Here is a 27677-nt window from a genome sequence, read left to right as displayed (position 1 = left end):
GGGTTAACCCCAGTCCAGAAGCAGATGTTCCTCCATCTGATATACGGTCAGAAAGTCACCAGTAGCCTAACGCGACATCACAATGCCTGTCATGTACCCCACTACCTCTCAACTTTATTATCTCCCATCATCACAAGAAGGAGGGAAAGTGCAATGTAATAAGAGACAGAGAGGCGCCACATTCACATAACTTTTAGTATAGTATATTGTTAGAATTGTTCTATTATTAGTTATTGTTAATCTCTTACTGTGCCTAATTTATAAATTAAACTTTATCACAGTTAAGTATATATAGGAAAAACCATAGTATATAGGAGGGTCCAGTCCTATCTGTGGTTTCAGACATCCACTGGGGGTCTTGGAATGTGTCTGCCACAGATAATACTACTATATCAGGATACAGCTGTTAGATACAGATTCTATACAAGCTTTTTTGTGTCAGTCAAGTTTTATTTGCATTTTTGCTTAAGAATGAGGTTCTGAGGACCTCTGCAAATGAGTAAGAGCCATTCATATTTCATCAACTTTTTGTTCAATTTTTTGGCCCATTTTTCTGTAGGGTTGTTGTCCTTTTTCTTCTCTATTTTTTACAAGGTCTTTAATATTAGGGGTATTAACTATGAAATATAAGTTGCCAATATTTTTACCAGTTTCTCATTGACATTTACTTTGCTTATAGTGTCTTTTCCCATGCAAAAGTTTATTTTTTTCATTTTTATGTAATCAAATTTATCTTTTCCATTGTTTCTGCAAGTTGAGCCATAGTTAGGAAAGTTTTCTCACTCCGAAGTTATAGAAGAATCCACAGATGTTTTTATTTAGTACTTCTATGGTTTAATTCTCTACATTGAACTTTATGATCCATTTGGAATTTAAGTATGCAAAGTACATCCAATTTTGTTTTTTGCCATCTGGTTACAGAAGATGGGAAAGTCACCCTAAGATTATTTCATAAAAAGTCTCTCTTTTCCCCACAGTTATTTGAAATGCTATCTTTATTATATACTAAACGTTCTATGCAATTCTCAATGCTCTATTGTGTTCCACTGGTCTGTCACCAATACCAAACTATTTTAATTATACAGGCTTTATAGTATTGCTTTTTATGTCTGGACCCCAACCTCATGGCTCTACCTTTTTGGAATCTGATTAAGAAGATAGGATAAATGAAAAGACAAATTCCCTCTTCCATCCTCTTCCCTATTTGGAAATGTGCAGATAGTCCCATTTATGACGGAGCAGGACAGTCTGTGAAGACTACCTTTCCCGAGTGCTTGCAGCACGTCAGCTTTGGCACGTGGAGAGTACATTTCTGGTCTTGTTTCCTCAGCATGTGTGTTTCATGAGATGAACCTGTCACTAGGCTCCATGACCATGCAGCTCAGAGCCCTGACCAGCAGCAGGCTGTCTTGGGTAGTGCATTTAGGATTAAAAATGCAGTTGCAAAAAAACAAAAACACAATAGACACATCATTGTATGTACAGCCATCCCTTTATGTACAGCAGGACCTTTACTGGCCCTGCAAAATATTATGGCAGTTACTTATTTAGAGAGAAGGATATATTTCTAGCCTCCTAGCCACAGGCCCTGATCACATCCTTCCTGACACCTTATATCAACATTTCCTATATTTATAAGCCCCAGGAAATGTTTAAGTTCTACTCATTAATGCCTACTTAGAGCTGAGGTATGGCCTCGTAGGCTAACCATAAAGAAAAATCATAAAAGGAAAAATAATTTGTTCCTTCTATTTTTCAAGGTTATTTTTAAAAATGTGCTAAAAACATTTCTAAGTGAGCCAGAAGCAGTCCTGGAATTAAAGATTATCAACAGCTACATTTTTGCTGTGTTAATACTGATGCTCTTTCTTAATATATCGTATAAATATTAGCACATGCTAAGGACTCTTCTAAAACAGAAAACCTATTTGTGTCTAATTATCTGCTTTTTAAACCACTTAAAAACTAGATAAAAAGTTCCACAAATACTTCCGAGGCTACCTTTAGAATACAGACTTTTCTTACTTTGACTTTTTAGCCCCTGCTTTTACTGTCAGCAAGCAACATACCCGTTGTTGAATAGGCCAGGGTTTGGTAATGGCAGAGAGATCACAAGCTGTCATCAGCATCGCTCTGTTAGGGGAAAAAGAAGCCCGATGCTATGATTTACTTTTTATGCAAATATATACTCTCAGTAAACAGTTAACTGGTAAAAAGGTTAAAGTCCCCTAAACTATGAAGACGGCAGCTTATAAAGACTAAAGAAACCAAAACAATTTCTATGGAAGTGTGGTTGATTCAGTGACAGCAGAGTGTCACTGTTTTGGTTGCCCACACAACTGCTGGAATGTGCCCTAAAACTGCCTCATTTAGCTCCAGATTGGCACAGGGAGAGAAATAACTAAATTACAAAAACTCGCCTGCTATTACTATTTTTTTCACCTTGGTATTCCATTCTCAGTGATAGTAAGATCAAAACACATTGGTTACTAATAATTAGCCATTAAAGGATAACATCAGATACCCTACTGATAGAATTCCTAGGAGAGCAAGAATTACGTTGAGTCATCCTAATGCTGAACTCAGCACATGTAGTGACTTCTGTGTGAAAAGCTCTGACTTACAAACAGTATCTGCCAGAGAAAGAGGGAAATGAGAGGACAAAGTCTGTCTTTCTGTTGTTGAGAGAAGTGAGAACCATGCTGGACTCTGGCGTCGATGGCAAGGTGCTCTAGAACTCAATAGCGTAACTATCGTATGACAGTGGTTCTGTACTTGGCGCAGTGTTTTCCCATGTTGGATCCAGGTGCCTGTTTGTAATACTTTTGTCTGAAGGAACAGGCAGAAAGGCCATCACCGTAATGTAGAAACACTTGTGGTGAGGGACGGTATCCCTCGTCCCTGCAGGAAACCCAACCTAAAAGCACGTTCTCCTTAAGTGTGTAAGGCACAAACAAAGTGCTTTTCTGCTGCGCCTCGACCTCTTCCACCAACTCTCGGAGAAGCAAGCACACCAGAGATATTTTTAATCAACGTGTAAACCCATTGTCATGAAGGACGTCGATGCTTGCCAGTATAAACTGCCTGCCCCAAAGAAGACTGTGCCCCTCGGTGAGCTTCACTAGAATCTGAAAACATGAGTGTGCACGGCGACACTGAGCTCTGGGACTGTCAGGACTTCTCTGCAAGCAGTCCCTTGGGTAGGACGCAGGACAGAGCATCAGGGACAGGCGCAGACTTGGAACTGCGGTTGGATTTCTTTTTTGTTATTGGGATAAACTGTTCACTAACTACAGTAGCATGTCTATACTTTTATTTTTGTTTTTTTAAAGATTTTTATTTTTAAGTAATCTCTACACCCAACGTGGGGCTTGAACTTTTAACCCCGGGATCAAGAGTCCTGCTCTACCCACTGAGCCAGCCAGGCGCCCCCACAGGTCTCTACTTTTCGAAGGCACTGTTATGAGACACATTCTGAGGCTATGAAGTCAAGCATGATTATGAAGAACAGAACAGACAGCCGGGTATTTCTGTGTTGTTTCCTTAAAATTTGCATCTTCATTTGCATGCTAAGTAGTATCTATCCATTTAAAGAACAGCACTCTCCTTGGTGTTCTGAGTCATTCCTTTCTTTATGATTGACAGGAACACTAACAGCGAAGGGATGCTGTCTGCAGCTAGAAGGGGGGGACAGGGGGACAGGGGAGGGAAATGGAAATCTTGACGCTCTGATCGTGCTACTCCGCCATCACTCAAAAGAAGTAAATACTTCACAACCACCTTCTTGCTCCCACAGTCTTTGGGAAGCTATTTTCAGTTATTCCATTACAAAGAACTGGGCACATGAGCAAAGAAACCTTATAGCTTTGTACTGATATTCTACCATATTTTAAAGGTCCTTCTAGGACAAAGGAGTGATTTATTCACTTGCATTGGCAAATGCATTTCTTTTCAAATAAATATTCATATTCAGCCCTTTATACAACACTCTAGAGAATTCGAACACAGCCTCTAAGATCATCACATTATAACAAATAATTGCAATAAAATCTGACAGTGATAACATTAGCTGGGTAGCAAAACTTCAGCTTTAAGGGCAGTAACCCTACTTACAAAAACAACTCTTTTTGATGAGGATCTTCCAAGTTGAATTGATTTTTTCTTATAAGTTCAAAAAATTCTCCTCGTCTCCTTGAAAATAAAGAAAAATATTTGGTAGTTATGATGAGTCCCCAGGCTCTTATTTCTTTGGTTCACAAAGACTCATAGAGTCAATTTCTTTGGAAAAAGAATCTCTAATGGTTTTTTCCCATCTTAGAATCCAATATAGAAATCATCATTTAAAAAGCTAAAAATATCTCACTTTCCTCCCTTCTACCATTTTCTTTGGGTAAAATGGATTACTTTTAAATTTAAATTATTTTAAAATGGTTATTTAACTACAGATCACAAATAATGGTAATTTCAATTCTGAAACATGAGTTTCAGAAAATGAAACAATAGGAGTTAAAAATTTGATGCCAAGAATGACTTAGGGAATTTTAAGTGTATGGCATAATCAGATCTATATAGCTTCAGTTTAATTTCACTTATCTTACACATTATGGTATAGGGTAGAAAAATGTTTGTAGTAATTACTCTACGTCACTATAAAGTGGCAAAGGCTTTCTGAAGCAAAGACCAAGTGAAGTGTACTCTAATAGTCACTCAGCGTAGAGTGAATACTCCTATGTGCCCAGCACTGTTAGGCATCTTGGGAAGTTATAAGGCATGAGTCCTTTTGACAGTATTTGAAATCTAGTTGGAGACACAAAACAAACATAAGAAAAACGTATAAAACAAAATTGACTGTATGTGATTTGAGTACCAAAAATGAAAAACAGGTTTCATAAGGGTTCAGAGGTGAGACCCGTGTGTCCTGGAAAGGCTGGGAAGGCTTTGTGGTTACAGATACTTTTAAATTCTTTGTAATCTGATAATCTTTATTCTGCAATCATTTTAAATAAACTGAAATTTGCTGCGTTTTCTTTTATCCTAATTAACTTTAAAGTGTTCCAAAATCCAATGATGTGGACCCTTTAGGATGTGGTTACTTTCAGATGTACAATTGTGGATATCTGGTATGTGTTTTTCGGTGTCTACTGTGTTTGTTTTTACTTCTCATCTGAGTGGTTAAAGCCATGGATGTGAATCGTTGTGCAGAGGGAGACAGGGTTGTTTGTGCTTCAGGGAAACCCCATGAGTGTGACCACCAGACTCCCCTCACTCCTACACGTGCAGCAAAGATCTCAGTCTGCATGTGGGAAACTAATGCCTGCCCAAGGGCAGCAAAGGCTTTCCCGTATTTGGAAAGGCAATTTAATTATGGGCAAATGCATACACACGTGACAAATACTCCTCTAATGTACACTTTAATTTCTGAGTCCGTAGCTTCACTAATTAAAGTCCTACATTAACACTCTTCTGCCAGAATCAAATAAAAAGAAACAAGATTTACTTGTCTGACACTTGGCTCCTTTTCCTGCCCATCTAGGCTTAGATGACCGTATGAAGGAACTGTGACATGGTCAGAAGCTGGGGGAGTGAAGGAAAGGAGGAAAAGCAAACGGGCTGCATAACCTTTAGGCTGCACAGCCTAGCTTGGAATGACCTTGGGATGGTTATTTACCGTGTACCGAGCTTCAGAGACATAGTAAGTAGATCGACAGCTCAAATAACTCCATATTCTGTAATTTCTAGCATTAAGGGATATAAGTCAGGTAGAGCTGACTTTTATAGCTTTTATATAGTAGACTTTTCTAGCTTCCTTTAAGAAACTGCTCCATAGTTTGAAAAACAAGACATTTGACTTACTTGCCAGGACATTTGTCTTTATAATCTAAAAATTTCCCAACGTGCATTTTAAAAGTTTGAAACAATGCAAACACTTCCAAGACCTATTTATCTCAGAATATTTCTTAAAACTTACTTAATGTACAGTGCTAGGTCTGTAGCTAAAATAGCTTGCTTGATCATTTTCAACGTGGTCTTATATTCTTCAATGGAGAGGCCGCTGAGAATCTGATTGCCCTTTATAAAAAAGAAAACCATCATTAGCACTCCACCTGGAGAAGCTGCTGACAAGAACAAAATCTGAAGATATAGTGACATATCACACATACCTAGTGTTCTGAACTCATGAATACAGAGGACACCTGCTTACTTAGAGTAAATGCCACGAAAGGATGTTTGGCCTCTGTGTTCCCACCCCTACCACCTTGTTGGATAAGAAAAGACAGCTTCATAATGGTGCATCTACCTACACATGCATGTTTTCCCAAATCTTATACTCCTTGGGCCTTAGTACAGGCCTAAAATCTAATAACTATATATCTTTGTCCTTTGGGCAGGTTAATTGTTATAATACAACAGCAAGAGAAACCTTTGAAAAATCAAAGCCATTATTAATGGACATGAAGAACGGAGTAGTGAAACTTTTAAACAATTGATTATTAAAGAAATCAGTTCTCTGTGGTTTTTGTAATAAATCAATAACATTTTTTGGTGCAAATTTATATAATTTAACTTAATAACATCGAGAACAGTGTGTATTCTTTAGGAACACGCCAATATGGATGCGTACAAGGCATGAGCTAAAGGTGTGCTTACTGGTGATAAAAAGCAAGCATGGGTTGAAATACCTGTAAGAAATATTGAAAAGGTGCCTAATCCAGGGGTAAATAATGGAAAATTTTTGCTATATAACCATTTTTTAAATTTCTTGTCTGTAATTTAAAGCATAGTGGTTCTCTCATCTTGAACTATGGAAAACATTCCTTGGGTACTCAGCATATACTCAAAATAATATCTGTAAATTAAGTCAGATGTGCTTCCTAAATCTCAGGTCCAAGAAAAAAACCCAGAGGTGTAGGAATGAGACCTGGAGACAAAGGATTTGTTCTGAAGACAGGGAAACTGCTGAGTGCAGGAGGCCAGGGCCAAACACCGGTTCGAGAGTAACTAGATGCCGACATGTGTGGCGTGTATCTAATTAATGAATCTGATTGTAACCATACACATTGTTTATATATATACATATATATATATTTTTAAAGATTTTATTTATTTATTTGACAGAGAGAGAGACAGTGAGAGAGACAGTGAGAGAGGGAACACGAGCAGGGGGAGTGGGAGAGGGAGAAGCAGGCTTCCCGCTGAGCAGGGAGCCAGACGCGGGGCTCGATCTCAGGACTCTGGGATCATGACCTGAGCCGAAGGCAGACGCTTAACGACTGAGCCACACAGGCGCCCCTACACATTGTTTTTAAATATGAAATCATTTTAGATTCTAGGCCAGAAAGAAAACTATTTAGAAAACAACTCCTGATACTTTTATTTATTTTAAAATAAAACAGTTGCAAATAGAGAAGGAAATATCTTTCCATGTTATATTTTTATTTTCCCTTCCAAAAACAAAGACTGTAAATTCTTATGTTTTGGTGCTTACAAAGTCAAAATATATACATGGTCTTATAATTTGAGGCTGGCCATATATACAACCGAATTTCTTGTAAGTAATAACATATTACTTAGTAAATTATGTTATTTAATAACATGGGTACCTTTGATAGGGATACTGTTAAATGTGCTTTAGAAAAAGGTTAACATGTTTTCTTTCTTTAAGACTGAACAGAATATTAAATGAAAGTTTAATATTTTTAAATGAGGCACATAGATAGCAAATCCCAAGGAAAATACAGATGTTTCTACTAGCACACAATATATGATTCCTGGAAAGTCTCCATTCTGAAACACTACACACCAAAAACGACATGGTTTGTGGGACAAATAGTGCTGGGGCAGATCACACGGAACCCGTGCGACTTTATAACCAGAGCACAAAGCAGACTGAAGGCTGGTGCAGCTGGAGGTAACCTGGACAGCTCAGGCAGGCCAGTCCGGAGGCCCTCTGCGAACAGTCAAGACACACAAAACAAGGGAGTGGAGAGGCTGGTGTGCGGGGGCCCAGAGACAGCGCCGATGGGACTGGATCATGGAGGCAGCGGGGCTGCTTAGGCGGGCACTGGAGGAAAAGCAACCGCCCAGGAGCCTAAAGACAGCGTTCAAAGCAAAGGAGCCCGCCTCGGGGGCAAGGGACCATTTTCAACATTCTTTGAAATAGGACAGAAAGGGTTCATGAACAAAAGCCAAGGGGCGGGATTTTTTTTTCTCTTGCCGAAGGTCAAAATCCAACTCCCCTAATTCTGGTACCTTACCCAAGAATGTGTGTAGGAAATACAGCTTGAACACTGATGCTAACATCATTCACGCACCAATCACACAAGAATTAATTCATATTAAACAATCATATACTTCAGCAATCTGTATGACAATCTGTATACTGGTTGTATAACTAACTCTTAACCCCTTGCCCGCACTGTGATGTCTAGGGAGAGGTGAGATCATGTTCCCGGTCACCTCAAGTAAGAGAGGAGCATGAAGTCCCTACCTATGTCTCCTGTGGTGTACTGGCTGTGGGAGGGGCCACAGTGGTCTCGTGTCTAATTCCTGTCTGGAAAATCGAAAAGGCAAGACACAGGCTAACTAGCCACTCTGAAAAAACAAAACAAGACAAAAACTAGCTGCTCTGACTTCAGCAGCAAAGGAGAGGTTACTACTATATGGGATGGCTGGCATGCTCCGAGTTTTGGAGGCAGGGGGTTGATTTCCGCCCTGTCTTTTTCAAGAGGACCTCAAAGAAGGCTAGTAAGAAAGGAGCCCTAAGTGAGCAATCCGATTTTCAGGAGCTTAGGAAGGAGCCATAAATAAAGTAGACAGAGATGGTCATTCACATTCAAGAAACATCTGGTAGAAAAACCCCACAAGGAGGACGCCTGGCAGGGACCACGAACTTACCCACAAGAAAATAACTTGGTTCAAACACGTACCAGGCACAAAGAGCGAGACGCTCCTAACAGTATCAGTCTATTAAGAATGTTCTTGCCCCTTTTCTTACCTATTTCCTCTCCCTACTCTGGAGGGGTAGGAAACTACATGGGCGTTTAGGAATGAGGAAGAATTTAGAAAAAACACAAGGTAGGCATGAAAGAAGCCAACCAGAGCAGGAAGGGGAGAACCCGAAACTTTAAACCAAATCCAGAAGCCAGACTATTACACAGGACTGAACATTTTGGTTTCTAGATTGAGACCTGTATACTATATTCTGGAACTTAATTAGAAGGCTTTTACTTAAAAAGAATGACCAGAAACTGGGGTGCCTGGGTGGTTCAGTCGGTTAAGCATCTGCCTTCAACTCAGGTCATGATCCCGGGGTCCTGGATCAAGCCCCATAACGGGCTCCCTGCTCGGTGGGGCGTCTGCTTCTCCCTCTGCCTCGTACCCCACTCGTGTTCTCTCTCTCTCAATGAATAAAATCTTTAAAAAAAAAGAAAAACTTCTCTCCCTCTGCCCCCCCCACTCGCTCTCTCTCTCTCACTCTCTCTCTAAAAAAGAAAGAAAGAAAAAAGAATGACCAGACACGTTACAGGCCTCCCAAGTTTTGCTCTAGGGCTCAAAGAAGAACTAGTCCCAGCGAGCAAGCATAAAAAAATGGAGGTAAAATTGCTTTAAGATTATATACCGTGTATTGTGTTTGTTCCACATAATAGTTACAACTTTCACTCTTTCCTTATTATAAAGGTAATACGTGCATATAGCAGATAGTGTAAATAATGAACAAATTAAAATGAGAACATAAAAAGGATTAATAATATAACCAGACAAAGACACCCTTTGTTAATGTTTTGGTGTACGTTATTTTATTTCCCTTCACATAAATTTATCTAGCGTGGCATATCATAGGCTTTTTTTACACTGATAAATATTCATTTAACCAAACTGTTGAATAGCTCTATTCCTTAACATCACAGTTTGTGAGTGGTCAGAAGACTCAATAAAAAGAGGAACAGGCATGGTTTTGTGAAAGCAAACCTTCGAGAGCTGTATAAACCACTTCATTTGAAAAAAAAAAAAAGAATTAACTGCGAGCCACAAAATACTAGTTTTGTTTGTTTGTTTCTAGTTTGCAAAACCAAACAGACGTGAGTAACCAGATATCCTTTATCAGGCAACATTTGGACAGTCTTGGCTGTCTAGAGAAGCGAGGCTGGGAAGATCTCAAATGTTTTGGCTTTGCCTTCCTTACCCAAAAAGGACTAAAGCATGCTCAAGAGTTTATGATGCTGGGAATAAATCCAAAACTTAAAAATAAAACTGAATTTATAAAGCTCTCGTTTAAAATTCCACAGCCATAAAGTAGGTACTTACTGGACTATTAAGGATCATCAGGCACTGGTCAAAATGGTGATGCTCCATGATTGAATGGCAGTAGAGCTGAGCAAGTGGGTGTTCACTTCTGAAAAATATTTTGTTGAAGAGAGAAAAACAGCTTAAAAAATTATCCATTTCCCCCATATATTAGTTTATTAGTGTCTCCTTAATGCTGGTTAATGAAAAAAGAGGCTACTGAACAAAGTTAACCAAACTAACAGTTTTCTCTCCTTTTGCTGAGGAGAGTGAGTTAATCTCTGGGGAATACAGAGTCAAGCTGTTTTCAAATACCAGTGTAATTAGCGCCAGTTCAAAGTATGAACAATTTCACTGCTTTTAATATTGATAAAATAGTAGAAGGAATAAGGACAAAGGACTAATTCGCCTAAACATGAAAAAAAAACCTCTGAAATACTTGTACCAATTATATTTTTCAATTTCAAAACTGCGATGAATTTAAAATCTGAATCAAACGTCAATGCCAGTCTTTCCTCTGAAAGAAGGCTGAAGGTCTGTGTGTTCACGCGTGACTACATGCCCGGCAAGGGTGGACTGAGATGGAAGGATCAGGCGCGAGCGCTGGAAAGCACGGAAGAGGGGCAGGGTCTGTGCACATCCCCCTTTGAAGGGAGGAAGGAGAGAGCTGATGAGTCAGGGATCCGGGTTATCTCAGGGTACGATATCCCGCGAGCTCGTTAATTTGAACTTGGGGAAAACGTTTGGTGGAGACCATTTGGCTGAGTGAAGGGAGTGGGAAGGATATTCTGCTCAGTTCATTATACGTTAACAGGCAGTCACAAATCAAGTTCGAAAGCATGACAAGCACAGTCCTCCGCCTCATATTTCTCGTGACCCTTCACTTGTGAATATGAAGCACAATTTTCCCTCCTTTTTCTTTAAAAGAAGGAGTTCCTGCAAGTCTCTGTTCCTAAAATTTACAGGACAGGGGTTTATGAGTTTGTAAAGTACAACACAAGTGTTGGGTAATACGGTTGATCTGTTATTTCTTTATACTACTATATGAATCAGTAATTTACGTAATCATTTAATTTGAAGGAACAGAACACAGAAAGAAACTGAGTAGCGTAAGAGATGCTTAAGGGAAAACAAAAACAATAAAAGGGAAATAAAGGGAAGAGAACGGGGAATCTCAACCATTCCTGTTTCATCTACCGCTGATACTGCTGACCCCCAAACCTCCATTTTTTGTGCTGTTGCAACCTTTCCCAAGTTAACTCCTGCCCGCCTGTCTTTGCTCCTTCCATGTTTAGTGAGTTTTGTGATGGACCAGAGACCGTGCTTACCATCGGACAATGGGAAGACAACGGATGGAGTAAAATGAGCAGATTCATAAAAAAAGATAAATTTGCTGGAATCAAAACTAGAGACTACTGGAGGTTAGGTAGGAGACTACTGGGAAGCTAGTAGTCCCAGTTCTAGTAACGTTGGTACGAGAGAGCCCAGACTAGGGTGACAGAATCCCACATAGAAGTGGAGTTATCTGAACGCTATTTAGGAGGTAGGAGCTGGCAATGAATCCTGCTGTGGGGACCTGGCTGGGATGTTCCTGGGGGGAAAGTATGCATGCCAAGTGTCTGCCTTGTCACTTACTGACAGAGGGAAACAGGGAGAAGATGATTAGGGATGGGAGGTGAAGGAGGGGAAGATGTCTAGTTGAGCGCTGGATCCGTTGATTTTAAGGTGCCTGAGGTCCACCGAGTGGATATAACCGTCTGTCCTCAGGTCTGGGCGGGAGGAGCAGACTCGGAACACATCAACGCGCAGATGGGAATAATCCACGCCGCGGGAGTGGATGAGGCGCTGCTGAGTACCGGAGGGCCCGGGGTGCACGGAATCACGGCCTCCCTCCTGAATTCTGCCTCTACTTTGGCCAGAGCCTTTCCTCCCGTTTAGACGAGCTATGCTGACGTCAGCTTCAACAGGACAACTGCAGCCTTCCCCATGGCCTTCACTTAGATAAGGAAAAGCTTCTAGAGTATCTGTTTATTTTCATTTATGTACAAAATTCAAGGATATTACTTTAATATCCATTTTGTTCTGCCAGTCGTTAGCGGTTTATACGTCTGCTACCTTGTTGGACTGTAACCCTCCCGAGCGTGGTCAGATCTGTTTCCCCTCATGATAATCATTACCCTTGACTGAGAGCCGCGAACATGTCAGGCACCGGGCTAAGCAGTTTAGAGTTAATTTTTCTTTAACATGGGACATTTCCGTTCTCCACATCAAAATCCTCAGCGCACCTCTGACTCCAGCCACTGATGCAGCGCCGAGTTTTGCGCGCCCTGCGCCGTTCCCCAGACTCCCTGCGGGGGTCAGCGAGAGGGTGCTTCGAGGCCTGGCACCCCCCCCCCAGCGTGAGGCCCTCTCCCGTCCGCAGCTCTGCCCTCACAGCTGGTGCCCACGGGAACTCTCTTCCTGCACGCCCGCGGGTCGAGCTGGGGGTACAGAGGAGTTAAAGCCCATGGAGGTCATCTTTTTTTTTTCCTTCAATATTTTTTTATTATATTATGTTAGTCACCATACAGTACATCCCTGGTTTCTGATGTAAAGTTTGATGATTCATTAGTTGCGTATAACACCCAGTGCACCATGCAATACGTGCCCTCCTTACTACCCATCACCAGTCTATCCCCTTCCCCCACCCCCTCCCCTCTGAAGCCCTCAGTTTGTTTCTCAGAGTCTATAGTCTCTCATGCTTCATTATCCCTTCTGATTACCCCCCTTTTCTTTATCCCTTTCTTCCCCTACCGATCTTCCTAGTTCTTATGTTCCATAGATGAGAGAAACCATATGATAATTGTCTTTCTCTGCTTGACTTATTTCACTTAGCATTATCCATGGAGGTCATCTTTGACTAATGGGGGGGACAGCCACCCCTCCCCGCTTTATCCCTGACCATTTCTGAACAGTTCTGCGTCTCATTTCCTAAGACTTCTCCAAAGCACCTGGCAGGACGGGGCACCAGCGGCCTGCACGGTGGGCGGCTGGTAGCTCCTCCTTGCCGTGGCTTCTCCTTCTTCCCTGTTCCCCCCGCGCCGGCCTGCATTCCTGCTCCCCCTGCTCCCCGGGATCACGTGCACCGCTAAGCCGTGTGCACACCAGCCTTCGCAGGCTGTGCATCCGGGGGTCCCAGGCTGAGGCCTCTCTGAAACAGACACTGCAGCCTTTATCCTTTAGACAACCAAGAGTTCGGAGGGATTATCTGACTCGTTCCGGGTCACTGTAAATGGCAGAGCTGGGATTCAAACACATCCCCGCGGCACGGCACGCTGGCCCGCAACCCCACGGCCCTTGGCGCACAGCCGCCGCCCACGGACCTAGTTAGAAGCTGGGCCAGAAACGCCACGAGGCAGCTGCAACGCAAGCATGGTTAACATGCGGAGCGCACGTGACATCTTCAGACAACGCAGAAAGGGCTGCTTCATATTAGAGAAACTTCTCGGGTTGTGGGACAGATGAATGCAAATTATGTGTGTTTGTCTTTACTTACGTTCTAAAAATACGGATTTACAAATCAGTAAAAGGGGGACAAAAGCCCCAGCTTTCCTGTTTATGGAAATACTCGTGGACACCCATGTATTCTACATTCCGTTGCTTTTCACTCTTTCAAACACAAGGCTGTGTTGCTTCTTTCTATGAGATCCTGTCAGAGGGACCCACATAAGCCCCTACTGCCACCGAATTTTATGCCCAAGCTGAAGTCAATGAGCGGGATGGACGTATGCCCTCTTGCATTTTCCTTTTGTCCCGCACTCGTTTGTCCATCTCTGAGAGTAGCTGGGATGCCAGAGCCCAAATGAGAACTACGTTCTAGAAACAGCCTCAGAAATCAACAGAAAATGTAAGCTCTGTTGAGAAAAACAATGCCTGCTGCCCCAGTATTCCTTTTTACAGGCACTTAACAGCCATCCTTGATTCTGCTTCTCGAGACCCCATGCGTACGGCTCTGAGCCCGGATCTCCTCACCACTCTTCCTAAGCCAGGTCAACCCCACTGATTCCTTACTCCCCACTTTCTCTCCAAATCATCACTGCTGTATTCGAGCAGCTGGGAGTTATTTTACCTTCACATTCTCTGTGATCACACTAGATGCCACAGATGTTCAAGCTGATGACTCACTTGGCCTTCTGACCCTGGTTCTTTGACCGCCTTGACCCTGATAGTCTCTCTTCCCGTCAACAGTACTTACGCGCCTCTTTGTTGGACAGCTGCTAGGTGCCTCTAGATGCAGTATTTTTGCTGCTGCCTGCTCCATGTCCCACCACGGCACAAAGCAAGATCGTGAATTCCTATATGTCCTTAATACTATCCCCCTTTGAAAATGCTAAAACCAGGGTGCCTGGGTGGCTCAGTTGGTTAAGCGTCTGCCTTTGGCTCAGGTCATGATCCCAGGGTCTTGAGATCAAGTCCCGCATCAGGCTCCCTGCTCAGTGGGGAGTCTGCTTCTCTCTCTGCACCTCCCCCTGCTTGTACTCTCTCTCTCTTTCTCTCACTCTCTTTCTCTCAAATATATAAATAAAATCTCAAAAAAAAAAAAAAAAAAGGAAACGCTTAAAGCTGGAGAGCATTTACTCTGTGCCAGGTACTGTTCCAAGTCCTTTACATTTACTTATACTCCTTAATCCTCGTTAAAACAAAACAAAACAAACTGCAAGACAGATACTGTCATTATTCCATTGCGCAGAGAAGGAAATCGAGAGAGGGATGTTATAGGACTCACTCAAGATCAGATGGAATAACCGTTTGCTTTTGTACCCAGGCATCTGGCTCGAGTTGGCCCTTAAGCACCGCAACCCTCATAGCCTAAGAACTAACTGAACTCATGTATATAAAGTACTAAAAAGAGTTCTAATGCCACATGGTAAGGGCCATATTAAGTGCTAACTTCTGTTGCTGCTGTTGTTGTTGTTGTTATTATTATTATTAGCTAGTGACACTAGGACTCCTTGAACTTGCACTTTTTGCATATTGAGACTCCAGTCTCTCAAGCCCTCCATCCTAGTTGGCAATGATCTCATTCCTGGCTCGTATAGACTCTACCCAGTTGAACTTTACAACTCGGGTTTCCTGTACGTCTCTACTGCCCTGTTGAGGCCCTAAGAGCCTGCTGACCATCTCCTGCCGCCACGCCAGGCCAGGACTCCAGCTCACTGCCATTCCTCTACTAGAGCGGAATCCCTAAATACACACACACACACACACACACACACACACACGCATGCACACACTTCCCAGCTCCTCCATTTTCATCAATGGCTCCATCACTGTTTCAGTTTCTTGGTACACGAGTCATGATTTCCCCCTTCCTTCATGCATATAAGCACCTGTTGACTATTAAATGGAAAAGCATTTCTCCCTCCATCTCTTCCTCTCCGTAGCCAGTATGCGATTGTCACCAAGTACGCGGCTGCTGTAACAGCCCCCAGCTGAACTCCGTGCTTCTAATTACTACCCACTGCACCTTGCATCTGACTTCCAGCCTTTCCTTCCTAAACAAGGTCTTTATTGCCCACTGCAACAGCTCCTCGTTTCTTCATTCTACCACAACTCTAGCTCGCTGCTTAGTTTTCTAGCTCTCCCTCCAAGGGGCCTCTAACTTCTCCTTGTTTGTCCTCTTACTCTCCATCCCGAGTCAGTGAGCCTTTGGACTCTGCACAGGCCACCCATAGCATTCTCACATCCCATGAGCATGCCCGCCCACCTCGGAGTGTTTCTGGGATATCTTCATCCTCTCTCTTCCCCAAATCCTACCCACTTCTTAGGATCCACTGTGTCTCACTTGGTCCATTAAGACTGAAGATGGATGGCATGGGTCTTGACCCATCTCCTTCTCCGCCGAATACCTACAGCCCACGTTACTAAACAGCTCAGGAATTACTGGGTACTTTCTCAGATTGATCGCCACCGTTTCATGAGACCACGAAAATTACTTAATAACAGGAACCACATTTTACACTTTATAGCTCTCTTTCTGTCTAACAAAGTGCCAGGCCCTAGTAATTGCCCATTAGCTGGCTGCCTAAAATGTAGGACACTTTCACTCTGTTCTTTATAAAATACCAAACTCGAATCTAACCGAATAAATGCATCCACAGTGTCTTCTCACATTGACTGCAGGCCTAATGCAAGAGGTTTCTCAACATGAGTCGAGTGTCACACTGTGCTTTCTCTAGCAGATGTCTGTGACATTTTGTCCCCATGACTGCCTGTTTTTAAAATAAGAATTTAATATCTATCTGAAACCACTCTTTGTTTTCCCACCCAAATGGGAGAAGAAAGCCCAGCAGTGAACTCTTCCTCCAAATATTTCACTGGCACCCTGAAGTACTCCTCATCATGGCAGTTTTCTTGATCAAGGAAGCCATCAAAGGACCGAATAGTGGATCAAAACATCGTTTCCTATACATCTTACTTCAATTAATTTTCTGAAAAGATGTTCAAGAAGAATGAATGACAGGAGAAGTTCAGTTTCTAACTTTGCTACCACACGAGTGCTTTTCATCTTTTTGATAGATTAGTTTCATTTCTGTGCCTTCTTTGATTATGATGGTTTTCCTCACGTCGTGTTTGAACACTGACGAGGTTGGACACTGTACACCTTTTGACAAGTTAGCTCTTTATATGGGAATGCTTACGGTACTCTTATTCCCCCAAGAGCTCCCTGGTTAAGAAAATCCTCCTCAAGAATCACTCACTTACCACTAAGGAAAGAAAAAAAAAGAAACATTCCCTGGAAAATTCTTGGTTTCCTCTCCTCAAACCACAGAGATGTAGGAAGAAATAAAAATCTCTGAAACTCCTTAAACTTTTTTTCTTAAAGTTATTCTTACTTGGTGGAAGTCTCCTTTGTGGTGTGTGTGAAGGCAAGATTCTGCAGTCTATGAATTTTTCCCAGGACTTTTTTTTTTTTTTGAAGAGAAGATGACGTTTCTCCAGATGTTTTTCCGGGTAATTATTTTTAAATAAACAAAGGAAAAAATAGCTGAGTGTTTTTTTCACTCTAAAGCAGGGCAACATGGCATCTCAGAGCCAACCACACACTAACAATATGATGTGCAGCTTTGGCTTTGAGGTACAGAGGTGACACAGCACTGCTGGTGTGGATTGTTCGGCCGTGCTCACCCCGCGCTAAACATCTTTTCATATCCTTGCTCCCCCTGTGTCAGCGTGGGGCTCAGGAGCACAATCACGTGGCAGAGCACAGAGGACAAAGGACAGGGCATCCAGTCTCTTCTCCAAACCGTTTCCTCTTTCGGTTTGGATGGTAAAGAGTAAAGAGCCAGTCTTTGACACCTGGGCAAGGTTAGCAATCTTCTCCCATCACAGGTCAGCAGAGGACACGGTGGCCACATCACTACAATTCTTGTTACATCAAGTTTTCCATTTATTTAGATAAAGGGAATGCGCTTCAAGAGCTCCCTGAAATTCCCTCCAGATACCAGACATCTGGAATTTCCTTAAGAGGTCTATCCATGAGTTGCCTCACTTGCAGACCTAAAAATGTGCTAAGTAGTAAGAGATCTTGCCATTAAGATGTAGGCTTTTCAACTATGTTGCTACAAGTAAATAAACATGTCCCAGGGGCTCAAAAATCTGATGAAAAGTGATGTCACCTTTATCATCTCATTTGTCCTTGCAAATGTCACTTAAGGATGGCCCTGGAAGGAGGCTGAAACACCTGTCTCAAGAATCAGTGTCTACTCTCACAACCATCCAAAAGGCAGGCTTCTGGTGTTGATAGGACTATCACTAGCTTCTGCTGCTGAGACTTAGCCCTGGAATATGCACCAGGCATCCAATCTGGCACCGATACGCATTAGCTTTTAAAACCTACATCAACCCTACGAAGTACGTAAGCTCTTATCTCCAAGCTACAGACCAGGAAATTGAAGCATAGAGAAATAAGCTCCTTTGCCCAAGGTCGCGGGGGAACCGTGTGGCAGAGGTGGGATGTTAATCCTGTCCGGCGGCAGGCCCCAACGTGCCAACCCTGCACTACACTGCCTTCATGAAGACCAAAAGCTTCCTTCTACTGAGTGCTTACTAAGTACTTAGGATCGAGCTAAGCACTTTTCAAGTATTAGCTTCTCTATTTCAGGGTAAAATTCTATCTTTTTTGAACTAGTTTTAATATACTGTTTTCTAACGAAGCTCTGAAGCTGGGTATACATAAACTAAAGCAAAACTCTTGGTAATTATCTAGTGAAATAAGATTCTCAACGTAAGATTTTTTGAACTTCAGGCCAGAAATGTTACCGACACAATATTGGATTTGGATTATTTTTTTTTCCATTTCCCTTAAGTAAAACCAGAGTATGTTATGGGGCCTTGATCAATTGAAATCTGGTACCATGAAATTTTGCTGCGGTTTTTACTTTAAAAAAGACAGCCCTAGGGGCTCCTGGGGTGGCTCAGTTGGTTAAGCATCTGCCTCCTACTCAGGTCATGATCTCATGGGTCCTGGGATCAGGCCCAAGTCCAGCCGAGTCAGGGTTTCCTGCTCAGCGGGGAGCCTGCTTTTCCCTCTCCCTCTCCTCCTTCCCGCCGTTCATGCTCTCTCCCAAATAAATAAATAAATAAAATCTTTAAAAAAATACATTCCTTAATTAAAAAAGACAGCCCTACAACTTAAAAGACACATGTTCTTCTTTAGCTGGGGAAAGGCACCTTACCGCTGGATGTAGGAGTTATTCACACCGCGGTGGTCCAAGTCGTGGCTCAGTGCAGCAATCAGCAGGGCAAGGATCTCCAGGTCGGTGAGTCTGCTCTGCATGGCCAAGGATGTCCGCAGAAAGAAAGAGAGGGACAACTTGGTAAAGTTCATGATTCTACCATGATTTTCCCCAATCGTGTGTCTGTTTCTCCGAGTGCTTTCCACGTGTGTTTCTTTAGGACTCACGCTAGAATCCTATTCCGCGGGGAATCGGTGCTGCTTTGTCTTCAGAAGGGCATTATTGTAAATGCCACTTATCGACAGAAAAGCTGAAGTGCCTCAATCAATACTCTGTCCACCTACAGCAAAGAGCATTAGCTCTTCATGATACATATATGTGGAATCGTCAAATGAACTTTAACTAACTGCTGGCCCTCTGCCTTCTAGTTCCCTGCGCATTCTGCTGGCCTTGCTCTCGGTTGTTAGTCGCTCGGTCCTTAAGGAGCAGAGGCAGTGGGAACATTAAGCAAAACAATACATAGGAAAGAGGATTAGAAATGAAAATCTGGTTTTACAAAGTTGCACAATATGTTCCAAAGCCAAACAGAGGTTATTTTTGTAATAGCTGCCGTTTGTATTATTTATCCTACTGGTCGCCTTCCTCAGTAAGAAAACAAGTAGAAACCATTATCGGCTCCACTCTGCTGGACCTCTCAACACTCCACATAGTATGTTTATGACATTAGACAAAAATCATCATTTTGTTATTCTTCATAAAAAGCAAGGACAGTCTTCAGCGGTATAATCCCAATGACCTTTCCACAGCCCAAAATAAGCTGATCCTATTTTTTATAAATGTTTGCTATGGCAGGGAAATACTACTATGGTATTTCATATGGGCTCTTGGACAACAATCCCTTCTTTTAGCTCTAGCCAGTTAAAATGTGCTCCCTATGGAAATAGAGACAGAGAACAACATTTTTAGAATTTACTTTTTTTTTTTTTTTTTTTAAGGGCATGGAAGCTCTGAATTTAAAACAGTTATGTGATGGATGCCTGGAATCACTTACCTAGAATAACTAGTCGATTCCCACTGAAGTTAGAATCTAAGGACAGAGATATAGATAAAATTTGGCCTGGAAAGGAATGAATTACTTGAACTTTTTCTGCATTGATCTTCCTTGTACACAGTCTCTGGTCAATGTATATGACATTAAAACCCTTTCCATGAAATACTACTTATAAAATTTAACTGAGTTCTCCGGAGAAAATGCAAGAGAAGTCTGGACTTATCTATGAAGCCACTTGAATGGTTTTCGAGGAATTCTCCTATGGAGCAGGTTGAACGGGAACATGAGAAATTTGATACTTTTTCTTATGCTGTAGAAAATTCCCCTGGAGGAAGTATTTGTCCAAAGACTATTAAATTTAACATGAAGTTATTTTAAAGATTTTTAAAAAATATGCCATATATAGCACATATGAAAGGAAATCAATAACTAAGTATTTTGCCATGCTAGTGTTCTTCAATTAACAAGATGTCATTTATTTTGTAAGTGGCAACAAATATTATTCCAATCATCATTAGTGCACATTAAAAAATACTTGAAAGAATATGCTGTGAATTTTACTGCCAGAGCAAGAAGATGTCTTAAATATAAAAACGGCTCTAAAAAGTACCTGAATCTTGCCTGCTTTTAGAGCAGCAAACATGCACTGAGCTGTATTAAAGGCGTGTCTCCAATTATGATAGGCAACATTCTTCCGATAATTCTTCTTAACGCTTAAAATCCACCTGCAAAGAACCTTTAGGAAATAAAGCATAAGCAGTAACAATACTTGCTGACATTTATCACATATTTACTATGTTCCAGGCACTGTACAAAGCCTTTACCTCTAACCCTCAGGACTCTGGGGGGGGCACTACTACTTTGATAATTTTACAGATGAGGAGATGGACATTCAGAGTGGTGACTCGCCCAAGGTCACGTTGCTCGCAAAGGGAGGGGCTAAAATTCAAACTTGAACAGTTTGACTTCGGAGCCCACCATGTTGACCACCATGCTAACTAAACAAGATGTAAAATGCAAGAGAGCCCTAAGGAAGGTATTTTTGGCATGGGTAGGGAGGGCGCTGCCTGGCTTTTTAAAAGATATTGTGTCCATGTGCCATCAATCAGGAGAGTCCAAGTAGTCAACTATGAATGGATTCACTTTTAGACAGTCATGGAAATAGCCACTCCCAAGTTTTTCCCATGCTTCCAGCTTTTAGTTCTGCAAAGGTACTGGGTACAAGACTGTGCGGGTGGGTTGGGGGCTGAGACAGAGAGTGCATGGTCAAGCACAGAATGGAGCTCCCAAGTCCTGAGGCATCGGCAGGTCTTTGTCCCTTTTAAACTACGCTTAACTATTCAGGCAGAGTTATTGCTTGGTTACCAAGAAGTAATTTTTAAAAATATAAATGCAAAATAAAGCCCTGGGGTCCCTATGAAAAAGATTTATTTTAAAAGATGGGAAAAAAAAAACAGACTTCAAAAAATCTCAAAAGCTGGGTTTAATTCAACTTCTAAGTAGTGTATTCAATAAAATCCTCAGAGACTCACGGGCCCTAAGCATGGTTATTTTTTGTTTGTGTTAGCATCAGAGACTGCCTCTCTTCAATTCTGAATGATTTACTATACTTTGGGGGATCTGTAAAAATAAATATGTGTTTCTTCCTACGTATATCACTGGAGATACTTCAGACACAAAGATATTGCCCTGGGGTATGGAAAAAGTACCAGGGAAAAGAATGTTGCTCTAACAGTATTCAACACAGAGTGACTGGCTGCAGAAGTAGGCTGAAAACAAGGTTACTTCTTTGTTGGCAGAAATTGCTTATACAGGACTTGGTAGAAAATCAGTGCTTTCATAACCCTCCTTTTCTTTTCAGGTCTTTTTGTTCCTGTTCTGTAATGCAGTTCACAGGGAATTGTGATAACAAGCAACCCTAATGTCCCCTAGCTCTTGCAGCTCCAAATCACCCTATTTAGCAGAGGATTTCTGCGCGCCTAAGACTGACACGCGTTAATTCCAAATACACTGCAGTTTCTTTCACATGACCATTTCTGAACAACATCAGCTAGAAAGGTGATCATCTTATTGGCAGAATTTAAGTAAGAGCTCTAAACTTGCTTTGATATGCTTAGAAACTATAAAGTGTTATAGAAAATTACTGGTGATGAATTAAAGAATCAAGGAGAATAAGCATGAAAGTTCAGAAATTTAACCCACGAATATATCTCTTTACTATTCATAAATCTGTAGGTATAATTAAAAATACACATATATCACATAATATTAAATAACGACCAAAATGACTCTATGAAACATTAATTCCTGATGGACTATTCTATTATACTTCTAATAAGATGCGCCTAAGAGAACTGGGTAATCCAATGGATACAGTAGTTAGGAACGAGATTTAAGTACAGTTTTGGATTCTATTATCAGGACAATCTTTTAAAAACATATTTTTTTGAGTATAGTTAATACATAATGTTACATTAGTTTCAGGTACACAACACAGTGATTCAGCTTCTCTCTACATCATGCTATGCTCACCACAAGCATAATTACTATCTGTCACCACACAACCTTAATACCATCTCATTGACTGTATTCCCTATGCTGTTCCTTTCATTCCTGTGACTTATCATTCCGTAAGTGGAGGCCTGTATCTCACACTCCCCTTCACCCATCTTGCCCATCCCCCCAACCCCCTCCTCTCTGGCAGCCATCAGTTTGTTCTGTGTATTTATAGGTCTATCAGGATGTTAACGGCATGTAGGAAAACCATGGTCAGATCTGCTCAGTGCTTGGTGGATATGCCTGGCATGTTCCAATCGGCAATACGGTCTTTTGTACGGGACTACTGAGTAATCAAGTGCGGTGTGGATGACCCTAGGAAGCAAGTTCATGGCACTGATCAGTCTCCAGCCACGGTGAAAGCTTCCTGAGTGGCAGACTCAAGATGCTCTGGGAGAAAGAGAAGAACCAGAAAACAGCTCAGTTTCTGCCCTCAAGAATCTCAATCAGTAGTGAAAATAGTAAAAGTGCACCTATAAAGGAAATAAATAAAATCGAGACCACAAATTGTCAACAGTGTTCCAAGAGAAAAGTGTGCTGTGGCAGGAGTGGAGCAGCCTTGCAAGTGGGGCAGTCCGTTCAGGAGAGGAAGGACGTGTGAAAGACAGAGGGTGAAAATAAGCACAGCACATGCAGGTTGGTTCAAGTAGAGTCAAGAGTCTGTTTCATAGGTCAGCAAGAGCAATGGCTGCCATGTTTGTAGGAGAGTAACTCAAGATTTGGAAGCCAAGAAGGGACGTGAAGATTTGACAGACCTTTCAGTGGGAAAGATTCTTTGTCGGGGCAGCTTCACGATGCCAGCATCCTCTCCAGCAATAACGTTTTAATTTTATCACCCTAAAATTATACTGACAATAATATCTGAAATAAACATGACAGGAGAGTCACTAGGGCAGGAAGGCTAATCAGAATGACTGTGATATTCAAGTTGATGTTGGCCAGCATCAGTAATAGCAGTTATTCAAACAGAAAAGGAGAGTAAACGAATGAGATATTGAAGAAAAATATCTGCCTAGTGAGCAAGAATTCAAGAAAGGGTAAGAATAAAGATTACTAAAGAAATTCTGCGTGACTGGGGCGCCGGGGCGGCTCAGTCGGTTAAGTGTCTGCCTTCGGCTCAGGTCATGAGCCCCAAGTCTGTCTCCTGCTCAGTGGGAAGTCTGCTTCTCTCTCTCCTCTGCCCTTCCCCCAGCTTGGACATGCATGCTGTCTCTCAAATAAACAAATAAAATCCTAAAAACAAAAAAAGAAATTGAGTAACTATCATCATATCCAGCACTCACATGCTATCTCAAAACTTACAGGTGTTTCAGAAACAAGAAATAAATCAACTTCATAAATAGGTGTAAGGATCAGATTCCTTTGTCCTGGCTGGGCCCTTTCCACAGAATCATTGCTAGTTTAACGTATGGGAAATCGGTGGGATTTGAAATGCTGCCTTACTTTTTAAGGTCATGTAACTAGCAAGAAGCAGAACGGAGATTCACATTTAGAACTGGCTCTAAATGAGGTCTTTTGTCCATTAATAGAAAAGGCTTTTAAAAATGAGCCCTATAACCTACAGTAGAGAAATCTAATGGGGTGATAAAATAAACAGCAAAACATCATAGGACACAGGAGTATAGGTGTATACATACGCATTCAGACAGACAGTCACATCGATGCGTGTGTCATTCTCCCAAGACTGCCACTGGGGAAGTCATACCATGATCCCAACGAACAGATTGTGAAACTGAGAACTTGAGAGATTGATTGCTTAAGGAAATAAGAGCTAATGACTAGAAGAGCTATAACTCACAATCCATGATCTTTCTACTCTGCCCACGCTATCTGAATTTCCAACAGAGGCAATACCAACCAGAAAACTGTTCTTGAGAGCTTCCTGAAATAATCAAATGACATCATGTCCTTTAATCAACGTGGCTCTAAGAAGAGTGAGATAGTATTAGCGTCCACAGACAGTCATTCTTGGCTTTCACCCAAGAGACATATACACTTTGGCTAAATTTAGGAAAGAATACCCCAAGAATACCACTGATGGCACTGTAATAACCTAGCTGTATTAGCCCTTCCTTTTCATTCCTAACTGTGAGGCTTTTGAGAGCAGGGACAACTCTTTGCTGAAATGAAGACTTAGCACGGTGCTGGGTACACTGTATATATTAATAAAGTTTCATTTTATGAAGTCGTGGATTGCTACATAGTAGAGGCCTTCAAGGTATTTAAATTTCCAGGCAGGAAATCTGTATGAGAAAATTAGAAATTTGACTGACCAGAAAAAAATTAACTTCAAAGGCAAATTACTACATTTTTTCTCCCAAACAATCCTTTTTCTTCTCCCTTATTCTTAGATGCTATACCCATAGCTATTCCCTGCTATCTCCACACGGGTATTAGAAGATACTGATTGAAGTCTTGCTGTTTTCTGAGAGCTGACTAAGGTAATCAACAGGGGTCAATATCAGTTTTCATCCTCCCCCCATGGGGGTAATCCCTGTTCAAACCCCAAGCTTGGCCTCCCATCAAGCACCTGTACTCCCTCATTTCCAAAGGAGATCGCTTTGTTTTGGTCCTTCTCCGTACTGTGTTATCATAACCTCTGTGATCGGATCAGGTTACTTCCCTTTTACAACCCCTCAGTGACTCACCATTGTTTTCAGGATAAAATCCAAATTCCTCTGAATAGCTTACAGGGTTATACACGATTTGCTTTTACCTTCCTCTCCCCTTGCTTCCCTTGCTTCCCTCACTCCCTGCACCAGGGCCCCGCAGCCCCAGCCCCACTCTCGCATCCTGCCTTTGCACACCCTGCTCCCGCCAGTGGGAGTACATTCCCCTGTTCTTTGACTTGCTGCTTGACAAATAGTAAGAACCCAATAAATGTCTTTTTAGGGTTGATCATTTTTCTTTAAAAATCTCAGGTAGGCATTAGGTGACAGTGTATTGATTAATTCATTCTTACACACACTCTCTCTCTCTCTCCCAAAGGACACAACTGTATTCCCACCTCGTGTTTCATCTGGAAGTTCTGCACAAGGTTGAGGTCAGTGAACATCCGAATTGTGCACAGCGCCGTTTCTAGGTCAGACAGCTCGAAGTCACTGAAGCCGAAGTCGGTGATTTTAAGCGTCTGAGCAGATGGTACCACAGCGGCCTTGGGGAAAGAGAACAAAATGAAGGAGCACAGTTAATTTTATAAAGCAGCAATGATTCACAAAGTTTTCTCACTTCACCTCAGGGAAGTAACACATTGTGTTTATTTTTTCTTTTTAATGTATACCCTAGAAATCTTTTGATAAAGGAGCTACTTCTGGGTTTTCTTGTTTGTTTGTTTTGTTTTTTTTTAATGAGTCCCTTGGGGGGAAACAAATACAGTTCCAGGTAGGTTAGATGGAGGAGAGAGGGTGGCTGCCCGGAGATTGCACCTAGAACAGCAAGCAGAGCTGACTCCAGGGATCTGGCCCCTTCGTACCTCCCCAGTCTTAGCCATTCAGCGGATGCACACTGAGTAACTCTGCTGGACCTATCCCAGTACTACGGGCTGGGAGCAAGACGTGAGCAGGATGGCCATCATGTTCTAAGTATTTTCTGCTGAACGGGTAAGACAATCTTACTAAGCGGATACTCCAGCTCTGTTTTTCAGGTATAGACCCGTAAGCACAAAGAGGCTAGCGGCCTTACCCAGAGTAGCCCAGCTGCTTAATAATCCAGGCAGACTATCCTATTTTCCGATTTGACACAATCTCTACTGTGGAGGTGAGCAGAACGCACTTCATCCGGGCCTGACTGTAAGACTCACCTAGCGTGCCCGTTAAAAAAAACTCAAGTGATTCTGGTTCAGTAAATCTGGGATGGGTCTTGAGAAGTTTTGTTTTCTGGAGGAGAATCTGTTTTTTTAATTAATATCCTTGGTTTTAATTTGATAATCATTTAACTGTAGTCAACACCTGCAATGTCTTCAAATATACCGTGTTCCTTTTCATCACTGTTTGTTTATACCTCCTGCTTCTCCTACAAAGGACCTACTCTCTTTAACTGACGGACTCCTTTAAGGCACAGCTCGCATCCAAAGGAAGGTTGAATGCCCTTCAGCGTGGACCCCACCTTGGGAACATCTGTTCAATTACAGGAAGTTCACTGTAATGTAATTTCCTGTTTATCCATCTCCGAAGTCCCCTGGGATCTATAGGCAGGACTGTATCTTACACATCCCTGTATCCATCGTGAATACCGATGGACACAGCTTTGGTAACTGTCAACATGAACATTTATTAAATAGTGAGAGGGGAAAATCTTATTCCCTTCACTTCATATGAGTCATAAATTCCAGTTTTAAGGTCCCAAAACCACCAAGGAGGGTGAAGCCCACGAACCTGGGTTGGAAAACTAGCAGACCTGGCAAGTGCATTCCAATCTGTTATATTATTTAAAACTGGGAGATTTTAACGACGACATCAAAAAAAAAAAAAAAAAAAAGGATTTCTGGCTTTTGAGAAATCAGGCCACTCGGAGCCCCAATTCTCATGAAGCAACCCTGACCAAGGCGCCTGGCTCCGTCAGGCGGCACAGAACTGTCAGACTTCTTAGACTTCTTGCTGGGCCTGGTGGGCATCAGAACTTGCAGGAACCCCACTCCTTCCCCCCTTGACCATTTTCCCTGCCAGCGCTTTGACTAATTTAGCCATATTGGGCTGCGATTCACCTGATGAAAAGAGGCTTTAACTTGGTGCCAGGCAGAGGGAAGACAAATTAGGGGTTCTGAACCCGGCTCCTTCCCTTCAGTGTCTTTTCCTTGACTCTCTCCAAACCCCTTAGTTTTCCTAGGAGTGTCTAGTATATCACTACTCTGCTTTACCTCCATCGTTTCCAAACCAAGAGTCCAAAGTAATAAAATCTTACGGCGCAATCCCCGGCTTTCCCCTACCAGTCTTGGGGCGCTTGCCCACTCTCCTGCTCTCTTGATCTTCGCATTGTACTTACATCTATCGGACACGTTTAAACTTTAAATTAGTGTCACCCTCTCCATAGTCCAGACTAAGACTCTTTCCCCGAGCCCAACATTCACGAGA

At 42.0% G+C, this 27677-nt stretch overlaps 1 protein-coding gene and 1 long non-coding RNA gene across 6 annotated transcripts in view; one reads left to right on the top strand and one right to left on the bottom strand.

The window, feature by feature from the left end:
- Nucleotides 1-27677, bottom strand: part of PDE5A (phosphodiesterase 5A) — a 136443-nt gene that overhangs the window by 5546 nt on the left and 103220 nt on the right. For all 5 annotated transcript variants that reach the window (XM_019808688.2, XM_019808690.2, XM_034671297.1 and 2 more), the window contains 7 exons: nucleotides 25616-25762; nucleotides 20663-20788; nucleotides 19002-19096; nucleotides 10306-10393; nucleotides 5969-6069; nucleotides 4114-4191; nucleotides 2070-2133 (listed from right to left, as the gene is read on the bottom strand). In XM_019808688.2, coding sequence (XP_019664247.1) covers nucleotides 2070-2133; nucleotides 4114-4191; nucleotides 5969-6069; nucleotides 10306-10393; nucleotides 19002-19096; nucleotides 20663-20788; nucleotides 25616-25762 — 699 coding nt within the window. The remainder of the gene's footprint in view (nucleotides 1-2069; nucleotides 2134-4113; nucleotides 4192-5968; nucleotides 6070-10305; nucleotides 10394-19001; nucleotides 19097-20662; nucleotides 20789-25615; nucleotides 25763-27677) is intronic.
- Nucleotides 5399-25702, top strand: LOC109490995. The gene is made up of 3 exons (XR_004628724.1): nucleotides 5399-5692; nucleotides 24960-25049; nucleotides 25597-25702. It is a non-coding gene; the product is annotated as an uncharacterized LOC109490995 (long non-coding RNA).

Source organism: Ailuropoda melanoleuca, chromosome 11 (genome assembly GCF_002007445.2).
Source record: "Ailuropoda melanoleuca isolate Jingjing chromosome 11, ASM200744v2, whole genome shotgun sequence".
NCBI lineage: Eukaryota > Metazoa > Chordata > Mammalia > Carnivora > Ursidae > Ailuropoda > Ailuropoda melanoleuca.
Note: the sequence above shows the minus strand (reverse complement) of the source record. Positions and strands in the feature narration are given on the sequence as shown.